Raw genomic sequence first — 19,189 nt, 5'->3', positions numbered from 1 at the left:
GCCGAGCCCACAACACAACTGCGCGCATACACCACCACTGCCGAAAAACAAAACTCCGGGTACTCCGGATTTTAATGACACGGTGCAGATCTCAAACGCGGGGAAACTGATAACTTCATGGAAAGGGGAAATTAAAAGTAGCCAACAAAAGATAATGGAATGAACCCGTTAATCTTAAAAAAAACAACTATGTAAAACAGCCCCTCATCTTGATGAAGAGGACGAGCTCCGTGTCCTTTGTTTGGGGATTTATGAGAAGGGAGCAGTCATTTCCTCTGGGCTTCTGTTCTCCGAGGGAGGGGGCGCACGGCCTGGACGGCAGCACCTACAGCAACCACGCCTGCGCTGTGAGAAGTGTATCGTCCTCATTCTGTTTCTTGAACCTTAATTATCGCTTTGATGAGAAAATACTTTGAGCCTTTCATGTAATACATTTGGGACATTCATTATGCTTATTAGGCACATGTTGAAATACCAGTTCTAAACATTTGGATTTTTCCCCCCACTAAAGGAAACACTGTTTAGCAGTGACAGCTTCTTAGGACAATGTTTATAGCTTGCTGTGGAGTGACACAAATTTCTCTTGGCCTCAGTTTTTGTTTGTTTCTGTTAATCCTCACCTGAGAATATTTTTCCATTGATTTTAGATAGAGTGGAAGGGAGGAGGAGAAAGAGAGAGAAACATTGATTCGAGAGAGGTGCCTCCCACATGCGCCCGCCCAATTGGGGATCAAAGCTGTGACCCAGGTACATGCCCTTGACAGGGAACCGAACCTGAGACCCTTCAGTCCATAGGCCAATGATCTGACCGTTGAGCCAAGCTGGCCAGGGCTCAGTTTTTCTTTTAGCTAAAAAGCCTATATTGTGTTGTGACTATTAAATGAAAACATATAAAAAGATTTAAAATTCCCTGCTGCCACTCTGGTGTTTTTCCTTGAGTATTTGGAAGTTGGAAAAGTCCACAGGAGGGGGGCTTGCATTCCACGGGGAACACTCACACAAACCTGTGTCCTCAGCCCTGTATGTGCAGAGAAGGGTGAACAGTCCCAAGACTGGATGTTTAAACATCCTCAGAAACACACCCCCAGATAGTGCGTTGGGAAGCAACCCCGTTTGGATAATTCTTCCTCCTTGTAACCCCTCTTGGAAGCCACCTTCTGAATTAGCGCTGAGCCTCGAGATAATTACTGGACTCAAGAGTCAAACCTGCTGTGTCCATCACAGCTGAGGCGTGTGCACAGTGACCGGCACCCCTGAATTTCTGGCTATCACTCAGACAGGGACGAGTTGCCCCTGAAGACACTTGGACGCACTCAGCAGCTCTGCTACACGTTCTGAGAAGGGAGTTCCCCGTGTCTGAGTAACACAGCAGCAGGGAAGACCTGCCCCCTCTTAGTGACCGCCTGAGAGCGCACCTGTCAGCGACAGGTTACAGGAAATAAGAAGACAAATACAAAAATGTACATAAACGCTTCCATCTGAATTGTTCTCATCTTGGTCTCCTAATCTTAGCATGTCTTCCTCATAGGGAGCAGTTCTAACAGCATTTTAGAGACGGGAAGAAGCTTGGATAATCAACAGTGACACACTTACTTGGAGCAACAAGACTGAGGGGCCCAAAGACTTTCCATGTTGGGCCGAGTCAGTTAAGAAGCCTCAGTCCAGGGCCCTGGCCACCGTCAGCTCTGAGCTCACCGGTCTGCTGGCTGTGGGCAGGGAGTACTCACTTGTACAGAGGGATGTCTGGCTCTTTCCCTTCCGTCCTAAGCGTCAAGCAGCACTGCTGAAGCTGGGATTTGGGGTCATTCCAATCCTGATTCAAAATGAACTCCTGTAGCAAGGCCCCAAAAAGCATTTAGTAACAGGTTGAGATCACCACATGTAAAGCATACAGCCAATTTAAATTCTATGTGAGCTTACTTTTAACCGCGGAAAGAAACAGACATTCATGAAAGTGTGAACGTATTCCAAATCCTTGTCGATGTACAGGGCTGCAACAAATGCTGAAAAAGAGAACATTTGAAATAAACCATGAGCACTCCCACTTACCAGGAAGAATAAGAGACCTAGGGGTGAAGAAACGCTTTAATAAGTTTTCATCTTCCAGGTCCTTTTGTTTTTTAGCATTGCCATTCCATCGTTCTTTAAACAAGAACTACTCTTTATCACAAATATCAGAAGCAACAGTATCGATATGCGGTTAAGATGCAAAGTCACGGAGTATGAAGCTCGAATTACATTTGGATAAGGGCTAAATTATGTTAGTTAAAATGACAGAGAAAATGCTATTGTGTAGCAGGGGAAGAATGATATCTGGGAACACCCTGAGGTCACCCAGAGGTCACAGCAGGGGAAGAATGATATCTGGGAACACAACCATGCTAACGTCAAATAAATCACAATAAAACCTGAAGACCAGGTATGACACCAGAATGAGCACATCCCTGGGGCCTGCCAATCTTGAGGAGGTCACCCATTTACAAGGGTCTGTGTTCCATTTCAGGAACAGAAATGGGACAATTTATAGATTCAATCTGCCCAAACACAGAAAAATATAACTCTGAGCTTAATGACTACAACAATATATCTAACTTTCCATTAATTAATGATCTCAAAGACACCTTCATTAAAAGGTACCTTAACTACCCTGGACAGTGTGGCTCAGTGACTAGAGCACTGGCCCATGCACCAAAGAGTCGTGGGTTCAATTCTTGGTAAAGGGAATGTACCTGGATTGTAGGTTCGATCCCCAGCCCCAGTGTGGGAACATGCAGGAGGCAAACTATCCATCTCTCTCTCTCTCTCTCTCTCTCTCTCTCTCTCTCTCTCTCTCCCCCTTCCTCCTCCCTCTCCACCCTCCTCCTCCTCTCCCTCCCTTCTATTCCCTCTAAAACAAAAAGTCAATGGGAAAAATATCCTCGGGTGAGGATTAAAATGAAAGGTACCTTAACCAAGTAAACAAACGGTGAGCTTTAAAAGAGGAAATAACAGAACTTATATGCATGTATGCATAACCAGTGGACATAGACAACAAAGCTGGGGAGGGGGGAGATGGCGGATGGGGAGGAGGGTGTCAATGGGGGAAAAAGGAGAAACATCTGTAACAAAAATAAATTAATGAAAAAGAAAAGGCGATTTCATGAAAAAAAAAAAAAAAAAGCAATAAAAATAGTTTTCATAGAGCTAAAAAAAAAAAAGCCGGTGAGAATGAAAACTAAACTCAGTTTACAAATACTTTTAATACTTAAGTTACTTTTCTTTAATTGAAAAATATTTTTTTTAGGTTCCTTAGTCAGATTGCCTTTGTACTTGGTAAATGAGCAGCTTTTGAATATCTGTATATAATTCCAATGGTCAAAAACGCCTTAGCGTTAAATGGTTCCAAGGCCCAGTGCATGGCCCACTTATGTTTAAGGAGCATCAGAAACAATAGATGATGTGTATAATCCCTCAGTCAGCCATAACAGGATCATTCATGATGCTAACAGACCATACTGGAAAGAGCGAACAACATCTGTCCATAGAGCTCTGAGTTCATTCGAAACAATGGTTAGTGTTAGTGAGGGAGCAAATTCTCTCTTCTATGTCCCTGTATAAAGGCTGCTGGGAGGCCAAAAAAAAAAAGCTCTGATTCACTGTGACCAACCTTCATATTCTGTCAGGGCTTCACACGAGGGATGTGAGGGCCGAGCATTAGGGTGCAGGGGTGTGGAGGGGCTGGAGGGGGCACCCTGAACACAGATTGAACATAAAATTCATTATTCATATGTCTTAACTCCAAATTATTCTCCTTCAAATAAGCTACAGAGGAAAGCATGAACACAGATTCAAACAGGAGAGAGGTTCCCTTAGTCAGAACCCAGGGAGAAAAGGAGGGAAATGCTGGGCCCTGTGCTCAGACCGGGGGGGGGGGGGGGGGGGGGCACTCACACTCCAGCAGGTCGGCCAGCGTCTTGGTCCGCAGCGCCGCGGGCCGCTTGGTCTTGTCGTTGGTGATGGCGTACTCCTGCATGCCCAGCTCCTCCGCCACCTTGGCCTGCGTCCTGTTGTTCACCAGAGAGCTTCGCAGCAACTGGCCAAAGGAAAGAAGGTACAGGTATTTATTTACTTATTTTTAATTTTTTTTTCTTTATTGATTTTAGGGAGAGAGGAAGGGAGAGGGAGAGAGAGATACATCGATGAGAGAGAACATCGACTGGCCGCCTCCTGCATGCTCCCCACCAGGGTTCAGGCTCACAACCTGGGCATGGGCCCTGACCGGGAATCGAACGGGCGACCTCTTGGTGGGTGGGTTCACCGGCCAGAGAAGGTACATTAGAAACCATTTCCCTTTTGCTGTCTCTCTTGCTCCTGGGTTGGGATCGAGCAGCCTGAGACCATTTCACTGACAGGGACACCTGGGGACGAGATTGCCCTCAACCACCACCCCCGGGCAGCAGTGACCAACTCCATACACCTCAGCTTCTCCTTAATAACTTACTGTGCTCCAGGATGTTACCTAACTGGCATTTACATAGTTCATTTAGTTGTTTAGCTACAGTGACCAGTGGTGTAGGGGATGCGGTACTATTTTAAAGGTCATAGCTTCCATTAAGTTTGATGCTATTAAATAAAGGAACATTAAAATTTTAAAATATCAATTTTACCAAAGTATCATTTACATACAATAAGACACGCCCATTTAAGTACAGTTAGATGAGTTTGGACATTCTTCTACGTTTCCATCACCCCAACATGTTCCCTGTGGCCCTTTGCAATCAACTAACACAATCCACCCCACCGGCAAACCCGACCTGCGTTCCCTCACGTGCACCAGCTTTAAGTGAGCACCTTTAAAAGTCCAAAGTAAGCTTCACGGTTCACGGCACTGATGCTAATTTTGGTATTATGGTATTTGAGGAAGTGATGTTTTACTAAATATTACTGAAAACACTTAAATTATTTACTACATTTTTACTTTTATTATTTTAGAGATTTCTACTACATATCCTGAGTTACAATTTTTCAAACTGAGACCCTTATCTTTAATCAAATAAAAATATAATTTTCATATTTGAACTTCAAGAATTCAAAACAATCTCTACGAGGCATTTCCGTCAGCTACGAGTGCTCCATGAACCATCCAGGTAACACTGAGCAGTGCATAAGATTCACACACCAACCCACAGAAGAGGAGCCCATGGACATGCCTGGTGCGAAATTTGACACACTCATTCTAGGGATGTGGGAGGGAGGGGTGTGGCGGGAGGGTAGCTACAAAGATAGAAACTCACAAACAAAAGCTGAAAATAAGTGTCCCCGATCTTTAAGACTGGGCTTTTCTTACAACAAATGCAGCAATCTTGTCTATTCCAATCCCTCCCTGTTAAGTAACATCCCTGACACCAGGGTCAAGGAACAGGAGGCAGCTGGGAGCGGGGCTGGCTTCGTACCCCTGCAGTTCCACATCATACTTTATTAGATGCAAGTTTTATGCTCTGTGGCTCCATCGTGTCAACTAAGCTTATGAAAATCAAGATTTATTCTCAATGCTTGAGATTGCATCCTTGACAATAGATAAATGAGAAACAATATGTTCTTAATTTGTCTGACAATGATCCATGAAGCAGAATTACAACTTGATCTTCATAAGCCGCACTTGCTGTTGAGTTACAGACTATTACTCTTTGCTTGTCTCTGCTCCCTTCCTCCTCCTACTTCCCCCAACTCTACCGTTTCTTCAATATAGTGTTTCATTAAAATTAATATCCATAGAGAAGCTCAAAATTAAAAAGGTCTCGCATATAACATTAACAGGAGACCCAACCAATAGGGAGTCCACCAGCCTAATATCTTGTAATGACAGAATAATTGAGCTGGAAGGAAGACATCTTTTTGGTTTGGGTTTCTAATGGGAGGAGTGGCGTCCTCCAAGTAGAGGCCACGGGGGACAGGAGGGCTGTTCTGAGAATATGGCTATGCCGAGCAAGTTGGGTTCTCTCTCGATATATGCTTTGGTGAGAGGAGGAAACTGATTTAGGATGCATATATGGAGATTTCATCCTCAGAATCTACAGGCCTGGTGACACATGAGCACACACGAGCCACGGCTGGTTACCGGGCCCTGGCGGCCACCGTCCATCAGAAGGGATCCTCCTCGCTCAGCGCAGCACAGTGACATGTCTGAGGGAGGAGGAAGAAGGCAGTGGAGATGGAACAGAAATGCTCCCGTTCTGTTTCAAACATGCCAACAGGCCTTCAGGCAGCAGAACGGCGGGTAGAAAGCAAGAGCTTTAAGATCTCACTGAAACTCAGAGCCGACCCAATCAGTGGGGAAGGAAGCCGTACTCCGTGCAAAGTTAGAAGGTGAGTTGAAAACAGGCAAGACCTCACTCTTGGCCTATACAAAAAAAGTCCGAATGACAATTCTTTAAATGACACTTCCACGCTCGGCCTCTGCTGAACCCCACTTCGGAATGAACCGTGCTGTCTGCCCAGCAGTGGGGTAGACGGGACCACAAGGCAGACCACCACCGGAGGTTATGGCGCTCAGTGCACGGGGTGGAGGCTGAGTCTATGACAGGCCCTGTGCCCAGAGCTGAAGATCACAAGAGGTTGGACAACCCACCGCTTTCCTCTGGGGGCTGCGAACACGCCAACCAGCCACTGCGACACCCTGGAAGCTGCCAGGTGCACGTAGGTGTCCCCTCCAGCCCGAGTGTTTCAGAGGCTCACTGACCTAGTTGTTAAATCAGAGTCATTAGGTACTTCTGATATGCTCAAGCCTCTTCCAAGAACCAAGAAATTAAGAATTCCTGGGGCTGTAACCTGGACATGTGCATTTAAAACAACTCATGTAGGTAAATTCTGGTTAACAGTGAGTCAGAACTGAAAAGAATGACTACCACTGGGAGAAGGGTAGGTGCCATGGTCTGAATGTTTGTGACCTACAAAATGCATATGTTGAAATTCTAACCCCTAAAGATGATGGTATTAGGACTTGGGGCCTTTGGGAGGTGATTAGGTCATGAGGGTGCAGACTTCATGAATGGCATTAGCACCCTTATAAAAGAAGTCCCAGAGGGACGTCTAGCCCCTTCCACCATATCAGCGTACAATGAAAAGCCTGAACTCGGAATAGAATGAATGAATATACAATCTAAGTACTATGACCAGCACGTAGCAAACACCCAGTAATGCTCGCTGCCATTGTTATCCATGACGGCATCATCAGGCAAGACACGCTTCCTCTGGTTACAGGAAGAGGTTGCAGAAAGCTCTAGGGATTCCTCTGAACTGGTCTTCAATGCAGAATGTATACGACTGTATACAACTCCACTTAACTTCTTCAAAGCTTTCTATTTTACCAAATGCTAAGCTGTCTTTCTTTTGAACACCCCCTCCCTGAGAAATTTCATTTGAAATCAGAAAAAGTGAAGAAAGCTGTATTTCAGGCTCTCTGTAAAGCTGACCAAAAACAAGCCAAGTTCCTGATGCAGAGGCAGGGGCCCAAATGCACATCGCAAATCTCAAACTCTGCTTCTGAGAATTCAGGATGTTTTCTATTATCTCCGCACAGCAGTCTTTTATAATTAGTTTAAACTTAAATTTTAATGAGGAAAAGGTTTATTGGTTTAAAACAAATAAAAAAGAAGACATATTGGCATTCTTCCTTCAATCACCCTCTCCATTCTTGATTCTAAAGAGGAAGCCACAGCTGCGGGACACGAGCTACCAGAGGGCCACCTAGTGTGAAGCAAGTAGACTGTGATTATTATTCAGAGGATTTTCCTACAGGAGCATGGGGTGAGAGCAGGATATGTTATTAAAAGTGACAGTGATGCGCCACACAGGTCTATTACACCAAGAGTGTAGCCAGATGGTCTCCATTTCCCGTGATAACTGAAGAAAAGGTACACAAATGCTATCAGGCAGGATGCAAAAGCCAAATTATACCAGTGACAGAAATTTTCACCCAGGAGGCTGTGGAATCCATCCTCTCAAGGAGATCTTGTAGATAAGACACCGTTTGTCTGAATGATTTATGCTCAGTGCTGTCTGGAGGTGGCAGGAAGGGATTAGATCACAGGTTTTCAAACTTTTTATTTGTAACCCTTGCTTTCTCATCTTCCCAAATCACTCCACTAAAAAGGAAAACGTCTGCACGCTCATCCTGGTGGTGCGCGCCGCCACTGGGCACGTGCCTCACGCGTAGTGGCCGTGGCATTGGCGACTCCTTTAGCTCAGTAGCTTGTAGTAAAGGCTGAGAGAGAAGGAAAGAGTTGACTTCAACAGTTAAAACTTAAAAATGTGGCAAGACAGGCATTCTGATCTGAGTGAGTGCTCTCTGCCACCCTCTTACTACTTAGCCTGACTCTACTGGGTAGGCTGTACCCCAAAAAGCAAAAACTTCAGTCTGTGAACTAGGACCTCATCCTAGAACAATTTTATAAGTCTGACCTTCCTTCCCAAGTAGGCCTTTTTGAATGTTCAACTTGTGAAATGCTGTGTTTTCCCCCACCAGCATCTGAAGCCTGAAAAGGGTGACTTCATTTGCTCAGTCGCCCCGTTCACCACAAACCAGGGTGCAGGCACGTGGCCGGGCTGACGACTCCCCGGGGTGAGTCACTGTGGCTGTGTGTTCTTAATCACAATGATGAATAATTTGCCGTCACCCTCCAACAAATGGAACTGTAACAAGTAATCCCCCGCAATTTTTATGTATTATTTATTTTTTTAATTTTATTTTTGTTACAGATGTTTCTCCTTTTTTACCCCATTGACACCCTCCTCCCCATCCCCCCACCCCATCCCCGGCATTGTTGTCCATGTCCATTGGTTATGTGTATATGCATATAGGTTCTGTGGTTTATCTCTTCCCTCCCCCACCACCTCGTCTTCTGAAGATTGTCAGTCTGTACCCCACTTCCACGTCTCTGGGTCTACCCCATTCCTCAGACTGTTATGTTCATTATATTCCACAAATAAGTGAGATCACGTGGTATCTGTCTTTTTCTGCTTGGTTAATTTTAATCTTTAGACACTCATAAGTAAGTTTTCAGCTTCTTCCCCGAAACACGACAATGGCCACTTCCGCTTCCTTCTCCCGCAGAGCCTCTGGTCAGTGCGACGGGCAAGCTGAAACAAGGAAGGGAGCCACGTGGGGGCCATCAGGGAAAGCGTCCCCTGCGTCCAAGCGCGTCAGAACTGACATCTGACGGAACAGTAGGAGACACCAGGCCACTGAAACGAGGGCGGGAAGCAGAACGGACTCGGTAGAAGAACAGTATGTGCGAAGCCCAGTGGCAGGATGGGACTTGGAGGGACCCAAAGCAGGCCAGTGTAGGGCGTGCAGAGAAAAGAAGAGGTGCCCTGGATGGTTTGGCTCAGTGGTTAGAGCATCAGCCTGCGGTCCAGAGAGTCCCAGGTTCGGTTCCCGCTAAGGCACGTACCTCGGTTGCGGTTTGTCCCCGGCCCCAGTTGGGGTTGTGTGGGTGGCAACTAGTCGATGTGTCTCTCTCACACAGATGTTTCTCTTTCTCTTCCTCCCTGTCTCCCTCCTGCTCTATCTAAAGATAAAATGCAAAAATGCCCTTGGGTGAGGATAAAAACAAGAAAAGAAAAAAAGAGGCAACGCAAGGCCAGGCAGGTGGGCAGGCCAGTCCACTCAGGGCCTTGCTGCTTCTTTAGTCACTATCCAAAGAACAACTGAAGAGCATTAGACTGGCCTATAGCAACCGTCATTCACACAGACACACCGGGAACTCTCCAAGGACCTGGGGTATCAGGACTGAAGAAAACAGACAAAAGGCCTTGCCCTCCATGGAGTTTACACTTCGATGAGAGAAGATGCACGGTAAACAAGTGAAATATATAGTATGTGCTAAGGACAAAATGGAGATGAAGCTCCAGGCTCGGTATGGGGGCTAGGGACATGGGGAAGAGGTTACTATTTAAGAGGGGAGGTTAAAGAAGGTCTCCCGCTAAGATAACACTGAACAGAGACCTGAAGGAGGAGAGAGATCATCTGGCCGTAGCATGTGCAAAGGCGTAAGGCAAAGGCTTGCTCAGCACCCTGAGGAATCCCACAGAGGTCAATGTGCACAGTCTAGGAGACAAGGGCAGAGGATGTGGGGAGGCAGGTCTTGTAGGTAAGAACACTGTCTTCCGCCCTTGAGATGGGAGATCTCTGGTCTACAGAGGGAAGGGCTGTAATCTGACTTCTGTAGGAAAACGATTTCTCTAGATGATGCGCTGAACACATCTCGAGGAATGGGGGTGGGGGTGGGGATGACTAGCTGGAAGGCGAAGGCCATAACTTAGGGGAAAGGTCACAGTGGAGCTGGTGAAAGTAGTCACACTGCGGGCAAGCTTTCAAGGTACAATCCATAGGCTATGCTCACGGCTCTAGCCTGAGCAAGCAGAATGTAACCGTCCTTACTGATACAGAGAACACCTAGGAAAGCAGGTTTGGGGGTGAAGATCAGTTTTGATTTGGACATGTTAGGTTGGAGATGCCTAACAGAAGTCCAACGAGGGATTCCAGTACATCTGTTCATCTAGATATCCGAGTACATCTACAGATGGCACACAGAGATCCGAGCCTGGAGTCAGGGGTAGAAGTAAAGGCTGAAGACATAAGTCAGGAAGCAGTGCCTAGACGTCATCAAAGCCATGACACCACGCATGCGAGGAACTCAGAGAAAGGAAGAGGGGTCTGAGAACCGGGACACTCCAATAGGAAGAGGCCGGGGAGAGAAGAACCACCGACCGGTCTGCAGACGAAGGGGCTGTGAGGTCACAGGAGATCTGCGGTGGAAAACCCCACCTGCTGAGCATGTAAACAGGCTGGACGGGAGCGAGAGCTAATGCAGGAGACCAGTGCGGGAAGCTGCAGCACTGTCCAGCAGGCTGAGACCTGGGCCTGCGGACCGGCTTCCGCCTGAAACAGCGTACATCAGGGCAGAGTCAAAAATGCCCACGAGAATGGCAAAGGCCAGCTTTCAAATAGCAGCCTACATCCCAGGGGGAAATCTGAGCATGCTACATTGCCAGTACTTTGCATAAACACAAACTGAAGATTCCTATCCTTTGCAATTTCATAAACGCCACCCCTGCTAACGGGTCTCCTGTCAGTCGTATTCCCGTAACACTGGGAGCTGTGCAGGACTGGTAGGGCCGTCCAGGCCGTGAGCCGGAGAGCTCTGGGTGACCCAGAGGGGGTGGCTACTCAAAGGCTGTACTGTCAGGACTTGTGAATGATCTAGAATATAGGGGAGGGAGGGACCGGGAAGAATCAAAGATGATGCCTAGGTTTCTGGCTTGCAGCACTGGGTAAGCGATGCTGCTACTCAGTCGGTCGGGAACACTGGGAGAGGACCAGATGGGAGAAGCTGGAAGTTCAGTCCTGAGCATGAGAGATGCTGAGAGGGCAGCTGGGAGGGGAGCTCAGAGAAGAAATGGACTGAAGAGATCTGCTTCAAAGTGGTCTGTCTACAGAGTGAAGCATGGTAGACACAGAAGAGACTGCCTAGGACAGACCCTAGAAAGAAGAGAAAATGACGTAGGAGTGAGTGAGCCTTTTAGACTAGAATATTCATCAGTTACATAGGATAAAAAAGCCTGCAAAGGAGGCTAAAAAAACAGTAGCTGAAGAGGTGACAGGAAAACCAAGAAAGTGCAGCGTGATAGAAGCCAAAGCAAGACAAGGGTTCAGGAAGGAGAAAGGAAGCAACCATTCATACCACTGAGAGTTAATATCTTTTGAAATATGTATTTAACTGATGATAGATCATCTTTGTTTTGCCAGCAGATCTGTTGGTCCTATTGATTTTTACCAAAGCTTTCTGTGAATATAGTTAATAAAAACCATCATATAATAACATTGTCATTTGTTAACATCTTTTTAATAAGCTCTCCTTAACTGACTAATTTTAAGACAGCAGATGTAGTTTTGGATAGAATTACAGTTATAGCATTGCAATGATTTCGGAAAGAACACGGCACGAGTTCCTGTTGCAGCCTGGGCTGCCTTCAGACCTGGGACAGCACTTGCCGAGTTCTGGTTTCTCCTCTGTTCAGTGTGTGTGTGTGTGTGTGGGGGGGGGGGGGGGGGTGGCTGCAGTGACAGGAAGCAGTGACCTTGGTCTGTGACAGCCCACCCCCACAAAATCTTGGAGCTCACATATAGCTTTGTGGGAGTACAGGGGTAATGTGTGCACTTAAGTCTCACATTTTCAACAGGGGCCTCTATATGGCCATACAATGAATTACTACTTCAAGCCCTTTGGTTTGGTTTGGCCATTTCTCAGACCAACCAGACATTCTGACAGCTATGAAGTCTATTCCCTAATGGAAGATACTAAACGAGCATTTATTGATTCCCTAACATGGAGAAAGATTCTAGACACTAGTTTATCTCTGGTATATGCTTATATGTTCTTAAGAATTTAATATTAATTCAAGAGGAAAATTTTTTCCATCTAAAAGCAGTTAACTTTTGTAATCAAACTGTTCATTTTAAATTAAATTTAAAATAACAGCACTGCTGATTTCCCACATAATGAATGACACATGGGATAGAGTAGAAGCACAATAAATATTCATTGAGTAAGTGAAAGGACAGTGTTTTGTTGGGCTTAGAAATTCTGCTGAAAAATCACATGTAAACATAGCCAAATCACTGTATTCTCTTTAATTCTAATGTTTGTGTCTCATACAAACTATTCCAAGGTTCACAGTTGCAGAGATAAGATCCAATTATATTCAAAGCAAAACATGCATAAAATTTGTAGAAATGCAAAGTACAAAAGACTTTCTATTTGCTTCAAGCATAATGAAAAAGTCTGCACGAACGACCTATATCCTAGTGCTCTACTGCAGCAGTCCTTAAAAGGGGACACTTCAAGAACCCTAGTGGATGCCTCAAACTGCAAAAAGTACCCAAAGCTATTATATATATACACACACTGTGTTCCTATACATACATATCTGTGATAAAGTTTAATTTATAAATGAGGCACAGTAAGAGATTAACAACAATGACTAACAATAAAAATCATAACAATATACTGTAATAAAAATTACATGAATATGTTCTCTCTCTCAAAATATCTTATTGTGCTGGATTCACCTCCCCACTTAAAGGAAGCACTTCACGGCTTCTCTCTGGCATATCTGAATTGCCGCATCACTACTCGTGCGCTCTGGGCCATTATAAAGTACAATGAGGGCGACCTGAACACAAGCACTGCGATGCCGTGACAGTCGATCTCCTGAGTGACTAATAGGCAGGTAGCAAAAACAGTAGAAACACACCAGACAAAGGGATGATTCACAGCCCAGGCAGGAGTGGAACGGCACAAGATTTCATCACACAACTCAGAACTGCAAGCAATTTAAAACTTATGAATTGTTTATTGGAATTTTCCGTTTAATATGTTCAGACTGTGGCTGATCACAGGTAATGGAAACTGCAGAAAGTGAAACCACAGACAAGGGGGGACTATGTCCTTTTCTTTTGCCCAATAAAAGCATTTGCTTTCTCTGCCCAGTTCTAGAGGGACTGTTATTCCTTGTTCCTGAAAGATCATGACTAGTTAGCAGAGAAGTTTGGTTCACTGTTCCAGTTATATTATTGACCATTTTCACAGAGTAAAAGTACACAGCAAATAAAAAAGCTCAATAAAGCTTTATAAAATGAGACAAAGTGAGCGGAATGGGGACCGTTTCACTTTGTCCACAAATCAGACCTTGTCTCTGTGAGTCCCTTCCATTCCCATGGTCAGTAAATCACTGAGTCCCTGTTGCCTCTCCACCTTGTCATTTCCCATGCTATGCACTTATGTCCGCAGTCCCAATGTATGGAATGTCATTACACAGAAATTTCGTCCCTCTAACTTCCAATGGCCAAATACTACCCATCAACATCATCACATCCATGAAGCTTCCTTAGAATTCCACATCCAAATGAAACCTTATTGTTTCCTAAACAGCACAAGTGAGCATTTTACCTATGCCTCTTTGTAATACCTAAGATGGTTCTCCCTTGTATTTATCTTACTTATTTATACCTTGTATAGTGTACATGTATGTGTGCACATATACACACTATAGATATATAGGTAGATGATAGATAGATAGAATTTGTAGTTATTTACTTATATCTTTAACTTCTAATAGTTTTTAAACTCCTTATGGACGAACTAGGTGTCAACTAACATTTGCTCCTCCCATGAACCTAGCTCAATGTTTTTGCACAAAGTAATCATTAAATGAAGTGGTATAAAATAAATTCTTACCATACATTGCTTTGTACACGATTTGCATAAAGAAATGAATAAAAGCATATGATGTGCATGCTAAAGTCACCAAGAAGTCAGTCATCAGTTACATGAATAGATATTTGGCTCTCTATTGTACATCAATCTTACTGGAGGGAGTGATTTAACACAAACTCACAGTTAAGTGTCCTTCATGATGATCTGGGAAGTGAATAAATAAGTACTCTGTGGCTACCAGTTGCATTATAGAGTCACCTAGGAATTCCATCCTCTGGTTGTGGCCTCTGAATAAAGAAACATCAATGTAAAGAGATCAATAAGTATTTATAAATTTCAAAAAAACAGAATTTTTAAAATAGACATTTTAATAGGCAATGTATTTTTTCATCTCGCTTTAAAGCACAAAAGTAAATGCAATTCCCTCACACTCCTCAGTGAGAAGAGATCTCAGTCAACCCAGGTTGAGATTTCAAACAGAGTGCAGGGAGCACTAAGAACCTCTGCTAAATAAAGGCCAGTATACATGCTGCCAGACCAGAAGCTGAGGAGGACCAACTGAAAGATAAAGTACAGTAAAGAAAACAATTTTGCACAATCTATACAGATAAAACAAAGCAAAAAGGTCCAAGAATTTTCATTGCTAAATCTTTACATTGTTTTTTTTTTTTTTCCCCTTAACTGATTTTGGAGAGAGAAAGGAAGTGAGAGAGAGAGAGAGACAGAAACATCAATAAGAGAGAACATCGACTGGCCGCCTCCTGCATGCCCCCATTGGGGATTGGGCCCACGACCTGGGCATGTGCCCTGGCCGGAATCGAACCAGCAACCTCTTGGTGCATGGGTTGATGCTCAACCACTGAGCCACACAGGCCAGGCTAAATCTTTACATCTTTATTGAAATACGGGGTGAGCAAAAGTAGATTTATAGTTGTGAGTATGCAAAACAGAGTTTATTCTTGTATTGTTATTTACTATTTTGTATTTTCCCATAAGAGCAACTCTAGACCTACTCTTGCCCACTCCTCTATACATTACATTAATCGAATCTGGAATCTGGTTTAAGAATACAAAAAAAACTGACAAGATTCTTTCATCTTTAGTTTAAAGAGAGTTGTGACAATTTGATTTGAGGGAAGGGATCCAAAACGGAATAAAAAACAGCATGCAAAGAAATAACATTTTGGTTATTTTCTTTATTATTATACCAGCTCATCTTCAAGTCACTCATCTAGAGCAAGGGTTGGAGTGCCACATTCAGCCCATGCCCTGCTTCTGTAAACAAAGTTTAATAGGGACTCAGCCATGTTCATCTATTTATATTTATTCTGTGGTTGCTTTTACACTACTATTGCAGAATCAAATCATTGAGACAGACCACATGGCCTATAAAACCCAAAATATTTCATATCTATCCATCTACAGAAAAGTGTTTACTTCCTTCACACTTCTTTTATACTTTATGAAAGAATTAGATGCATGACAATGAAACCAAAAATAGCTGTACTGGAGCATATTCTCTGGTCCAAGCCAGGGCCTGGCTACTTAGCCATCTCATGATTTCCTAGAAATATATTTGAAACCCTGATTTCTTTGAAGGGAACGTGTGGCAAAGGCTTAGGGCTGCCTGTTTAAATGGTCACAATGGGACTACATGGGTAATTTTAACTCACAAGGTCAGGTGGTTAAATCCCACGGTTCTCAACGTGAATGCTCTGGCCAGAAGTCGAACGTGAGTAAAAATTACTCCAATTGCTTCTTCAAACTCAGTAAGTTTCTGTAGAACTGGAGAAGTCTCAATAAGTTGTCGATCAGTATTTGGCTCTTGTAGCTACAGGAAAAAAGAAATAAATTAAAAATCACGTACAGTTTTTGGTTACAAGAGTAATTATCAATTCTAGGATAATGTTTTGCAAATTCCTTCTCCCATGGGCAGAAATTTCTGAAAGGCCAATAAAACATGGAAGCTTCTTTCTCATCCCTTAGAAGGGCAAACAAACCTAATATTTAAAGAAGGTTCAAATAATATTTTCCAATCTTCTATCAAATTTCAAGGCCAAGTACTGTACACAGATAGTTCAAAATCCCAAGTATTATACTAACTCTCCAAGGAAGAGGCAAGCTGCAGAGTTGCTGGTAGAGAATATATATATATCTAGTGATGCAGTGGGTCTCAGAGGTTAGCACTCAGCAGAGCCCTTGCAGGGCTTCTTCATGCACGTGGCCAGGCCCTACGCCCAAGTTTCGGATTCAGTATGCCTGGGATGAGGAAGTATGCCTGGGATGAGGAAGTATGCCTGGGGTGAGGACCGGAAACTGGCCTTCCTAAGAGTTCCCTGGTGACACAGATGCTGCTGGTCTGGGGATTGCCCTTTGAGAACCACTGTATTAGAGTAACTTGACCACTGCGTGTCTTCCAGGGACCAGCCTATTTTGGCAAATGAGCATCACTGAAACTGGACTCGGCTTACAACGGAGAACATCATGTCACTAGGCAGGTGCTCAACATAATAATGAGTTTTTGACAACTGACAGAGAGCAAATATGAAAAGTGTAATTGAAATGAACATTTCCAATGACTTTGGCCAATTTCACACTAATGAAATATTTCTAAAGTACTTTAAATTAATACCATTTATTACTGTAAAGCTTCTTATGAGACAGTTCAGTCACTAGTGATTATTCTTATTTTATATATATATATAAGCATGTAGAACAATACGTATATATGTATATATATGTATAAATATATACACGCATATGTATATCTCCAGAGTAAAATAGAAATAAAAGCAAAAGATAAATAAATAAATAAATACCACCCCCTCTCTCCCATTGTTCCCTTCCACATGGCTCCCGCCCCAACCCAGGCCTTCATACCCTATTGTCTGTGTCCATGGGCAATGCATATATGCATATAAGTTCTTTGGTTAATCTCTTCCCATGCCTTCCCCCCCCCCCCCCCCCCTGAGATTCATCAGTCTGTTCCATGTTTCCACGCTTCTGGTTCTATTTTACACATGAGTGTATTTTGTTCATTAGATTCCACATATAAGTGAGATCATGTGATACTTGTCTTTCTCTGACTGGCTTATTTTGCTTACCATATCTCCAGGTCCCTCCATGCTGTCTCAAAGGGTAAGAGATCCTTCTTTTTTGTTATTATTTATTGTTTTAATCCTCACCTGATGATATTTTTCTATTTATCTTCAGACAGAGTGGTAGAGAGAGAGAGAAAAACATCGATGTGACAGGCACACATTGACTGGTTGCTCCCACACGACCCCAATCAGGGCTGGGGACAAACTGCAACCAAGGTACGTGCTCTTGACAGGAATCGAACCTGTGACTCATTGGTCCGAGGGCCGACACTCTATCACTGAGCCAAACTGGCCAGGGTGAGATCCTTTTTTTTTTTTTATATAGCTGCATAGTATTCCATTGTGTAAATTTTTAAACCAACTGGGGAAAAGGCTGTCACAATATGTAAAATTCTAAAACCTTGAGTAAAAAGTTATTGCACTGTACTAAGGTTTTAATTTATAATATGTTTTATGCAGTCTAAGTCAAAGCCTATAATTTCTAAGTTCCAAATTAGGTTATAATTTAGCAATGTTAATTTAGTGTTTGTTTCACCTTGTAACAAGCCCAGACCTGCTTCCATATTCTCTCTATAAGAGCAGGCACGTGGATAAACTGGAGTCAATATATGCTTGAATATCACTTTTGGGGGAAGCAGAGGGACCAAACCACAACCACACAAATAGTCCTCCTGCCTTGTAAGGGGAGACACGTCCCAGTCCCCACCTCACCCCAGACCATGAAAATGCAACGTATTGGGATTGTTTTACTATTTGCTCCAAAGTTTTCCAGTTCTGACATCCCAGCTTAAAGTCATAACGACACTGGAGGGAATGCAAGGATAGAGTCAGGAGGGAAATAAAGCAAAGGAAAGTAACAGGAATACCGGCAGTTATAAAGCCCACTGCAGACCAGAGGCCACACTTACCTGGAGTGGGTGGAGAGGGTAATTGAGCCAGACTTCGCGCAGGTCCTGGAAAATGGAGTGATGCCTTTAGTACTTATGGGAGCCATTTAGCATGCTCTGGAGTACTAAATAAAATGCCATTATGTGAAATACTAAACTATTTCTGATGCTGACTCCTCTTATTGCAAATTCAATAGTGCAAGCAAACTAATTTTTTTTTAACTGTACTCACCACTCAAACTGCCTATAGTGACTCTAATTAGCCTATTAAGCTGGGGAGGAAAAGAGCCACCCCATCCCCAGGAGTCGAAGATACTTTTTGAAACTAAGTTACACATTTGCTTAACCTAATACATTGGATCAAGCTGCTGCTTTAATCACATTGTTTAGCTCACCATTCCCCAGAAACGTGCATCAGCTGTGCCTCCTGTAATTAAAACTCATCTCAAATGTCCTCTATTTGAGGTGCCCATTCATTATCCTATGAGCTGCTTTCAGATGGCTGAGAACATCCCACTTCCAGTTCTAAACTCTGAGGTCAGTAAGGCCACACTCTACTTGAGTCCCTACAAATGCTTCCTTGGGACAGGCAATGAGAGCGTTCTGTGGGAAAGCCCAGCCCACGGTTTCACCCGCTGGGTTAGATCTGGGGCAGCGATAACCGGCACGTCCTCAGGAGCGAAGCGGTTTTCCTCCACTTTGAGACTCTAGGGAGCCTCTGGCTGAATCACATTTTGACCTTGATGTTAGGTTTTTGAAATGAATAATGAAAGATTTTTTTAAGAGGAAAAAATATGTCTTTTTTTTTTTAAATTTGGGGATGGGAAGAAGTATAGGAAAATTTACTATCATTTGTAACAACATAAGATATGATGACAAAGTGAAATAAAATACCTGATACTTCTGTACAACTTGCATCTTAAAAAAATAAACCTAGGTTTTT

General features: G+C 43.7%; 1 protein-coding gene across 2 annotated transcripts in view; it reads right to left on the bottom strand.

The window, feature by feature from the left end:
• DROSHA (drosha ribonuclease III) overlaps positions 1 to 19,189 on the bottom strand; it is a 115,740-nt gene that overhangs the window by 5,498 nt on the left and 91,053 nt on the right. For both annotated transcript variants that reach the window (XM_036279324.1, XM_036279325.1), the window contains 6 exons: positions 18,268 to 18,312; positions 15,932 to 16,089; positions 14,440 to 14,545; positions 3,931 to 4,072; positions 1,921 to 2,003; positions 1,728 to 1,831 (listed from right to left, as the gene is read on the bottom strand). In XM_036279324.1, the coding sequence (XP_036135217.1) occupies positions 1,728 to 1,831; positions 1,921 to 2,003; positions 3,931 to 4,072; positions 14,440 to 14,545; positions 15,932 to 16,089; positions 18,268 to 18,312 (638 nt within the window). The remainder of the gene's footprint in view (positions 1 to 1,727; positions 1,832 to 1,920; positions 2,004 to 3,930; positions 4,073 to 14,439; positions 14,546 to 15,931; positions 16,090 to 18,267; positions 18,313 to 19,189) is intronic.

The sequence above is a fragment of the Molossus molossus genome, unplaced genomic scaffold, assembly GCF_014108415.1.
Source record: "Molossus molossus isolate mMolMol1 unplaced genomic scaffold, mMolMol1.p scaffold_m16_p_3, whole genome shotgun sequence".
Taxonomy (NCBI): domain Eukaryota; kingdom Metazoa; phylum Chordata; class Mammalia; order Chiroptera; family Molossidae; genus Molossus; species Molossus molossus.
Note: the sequence above shows the minus strand (reverse complement) of the source record. Positions and strands in the feature narration are given on the sequence as shown.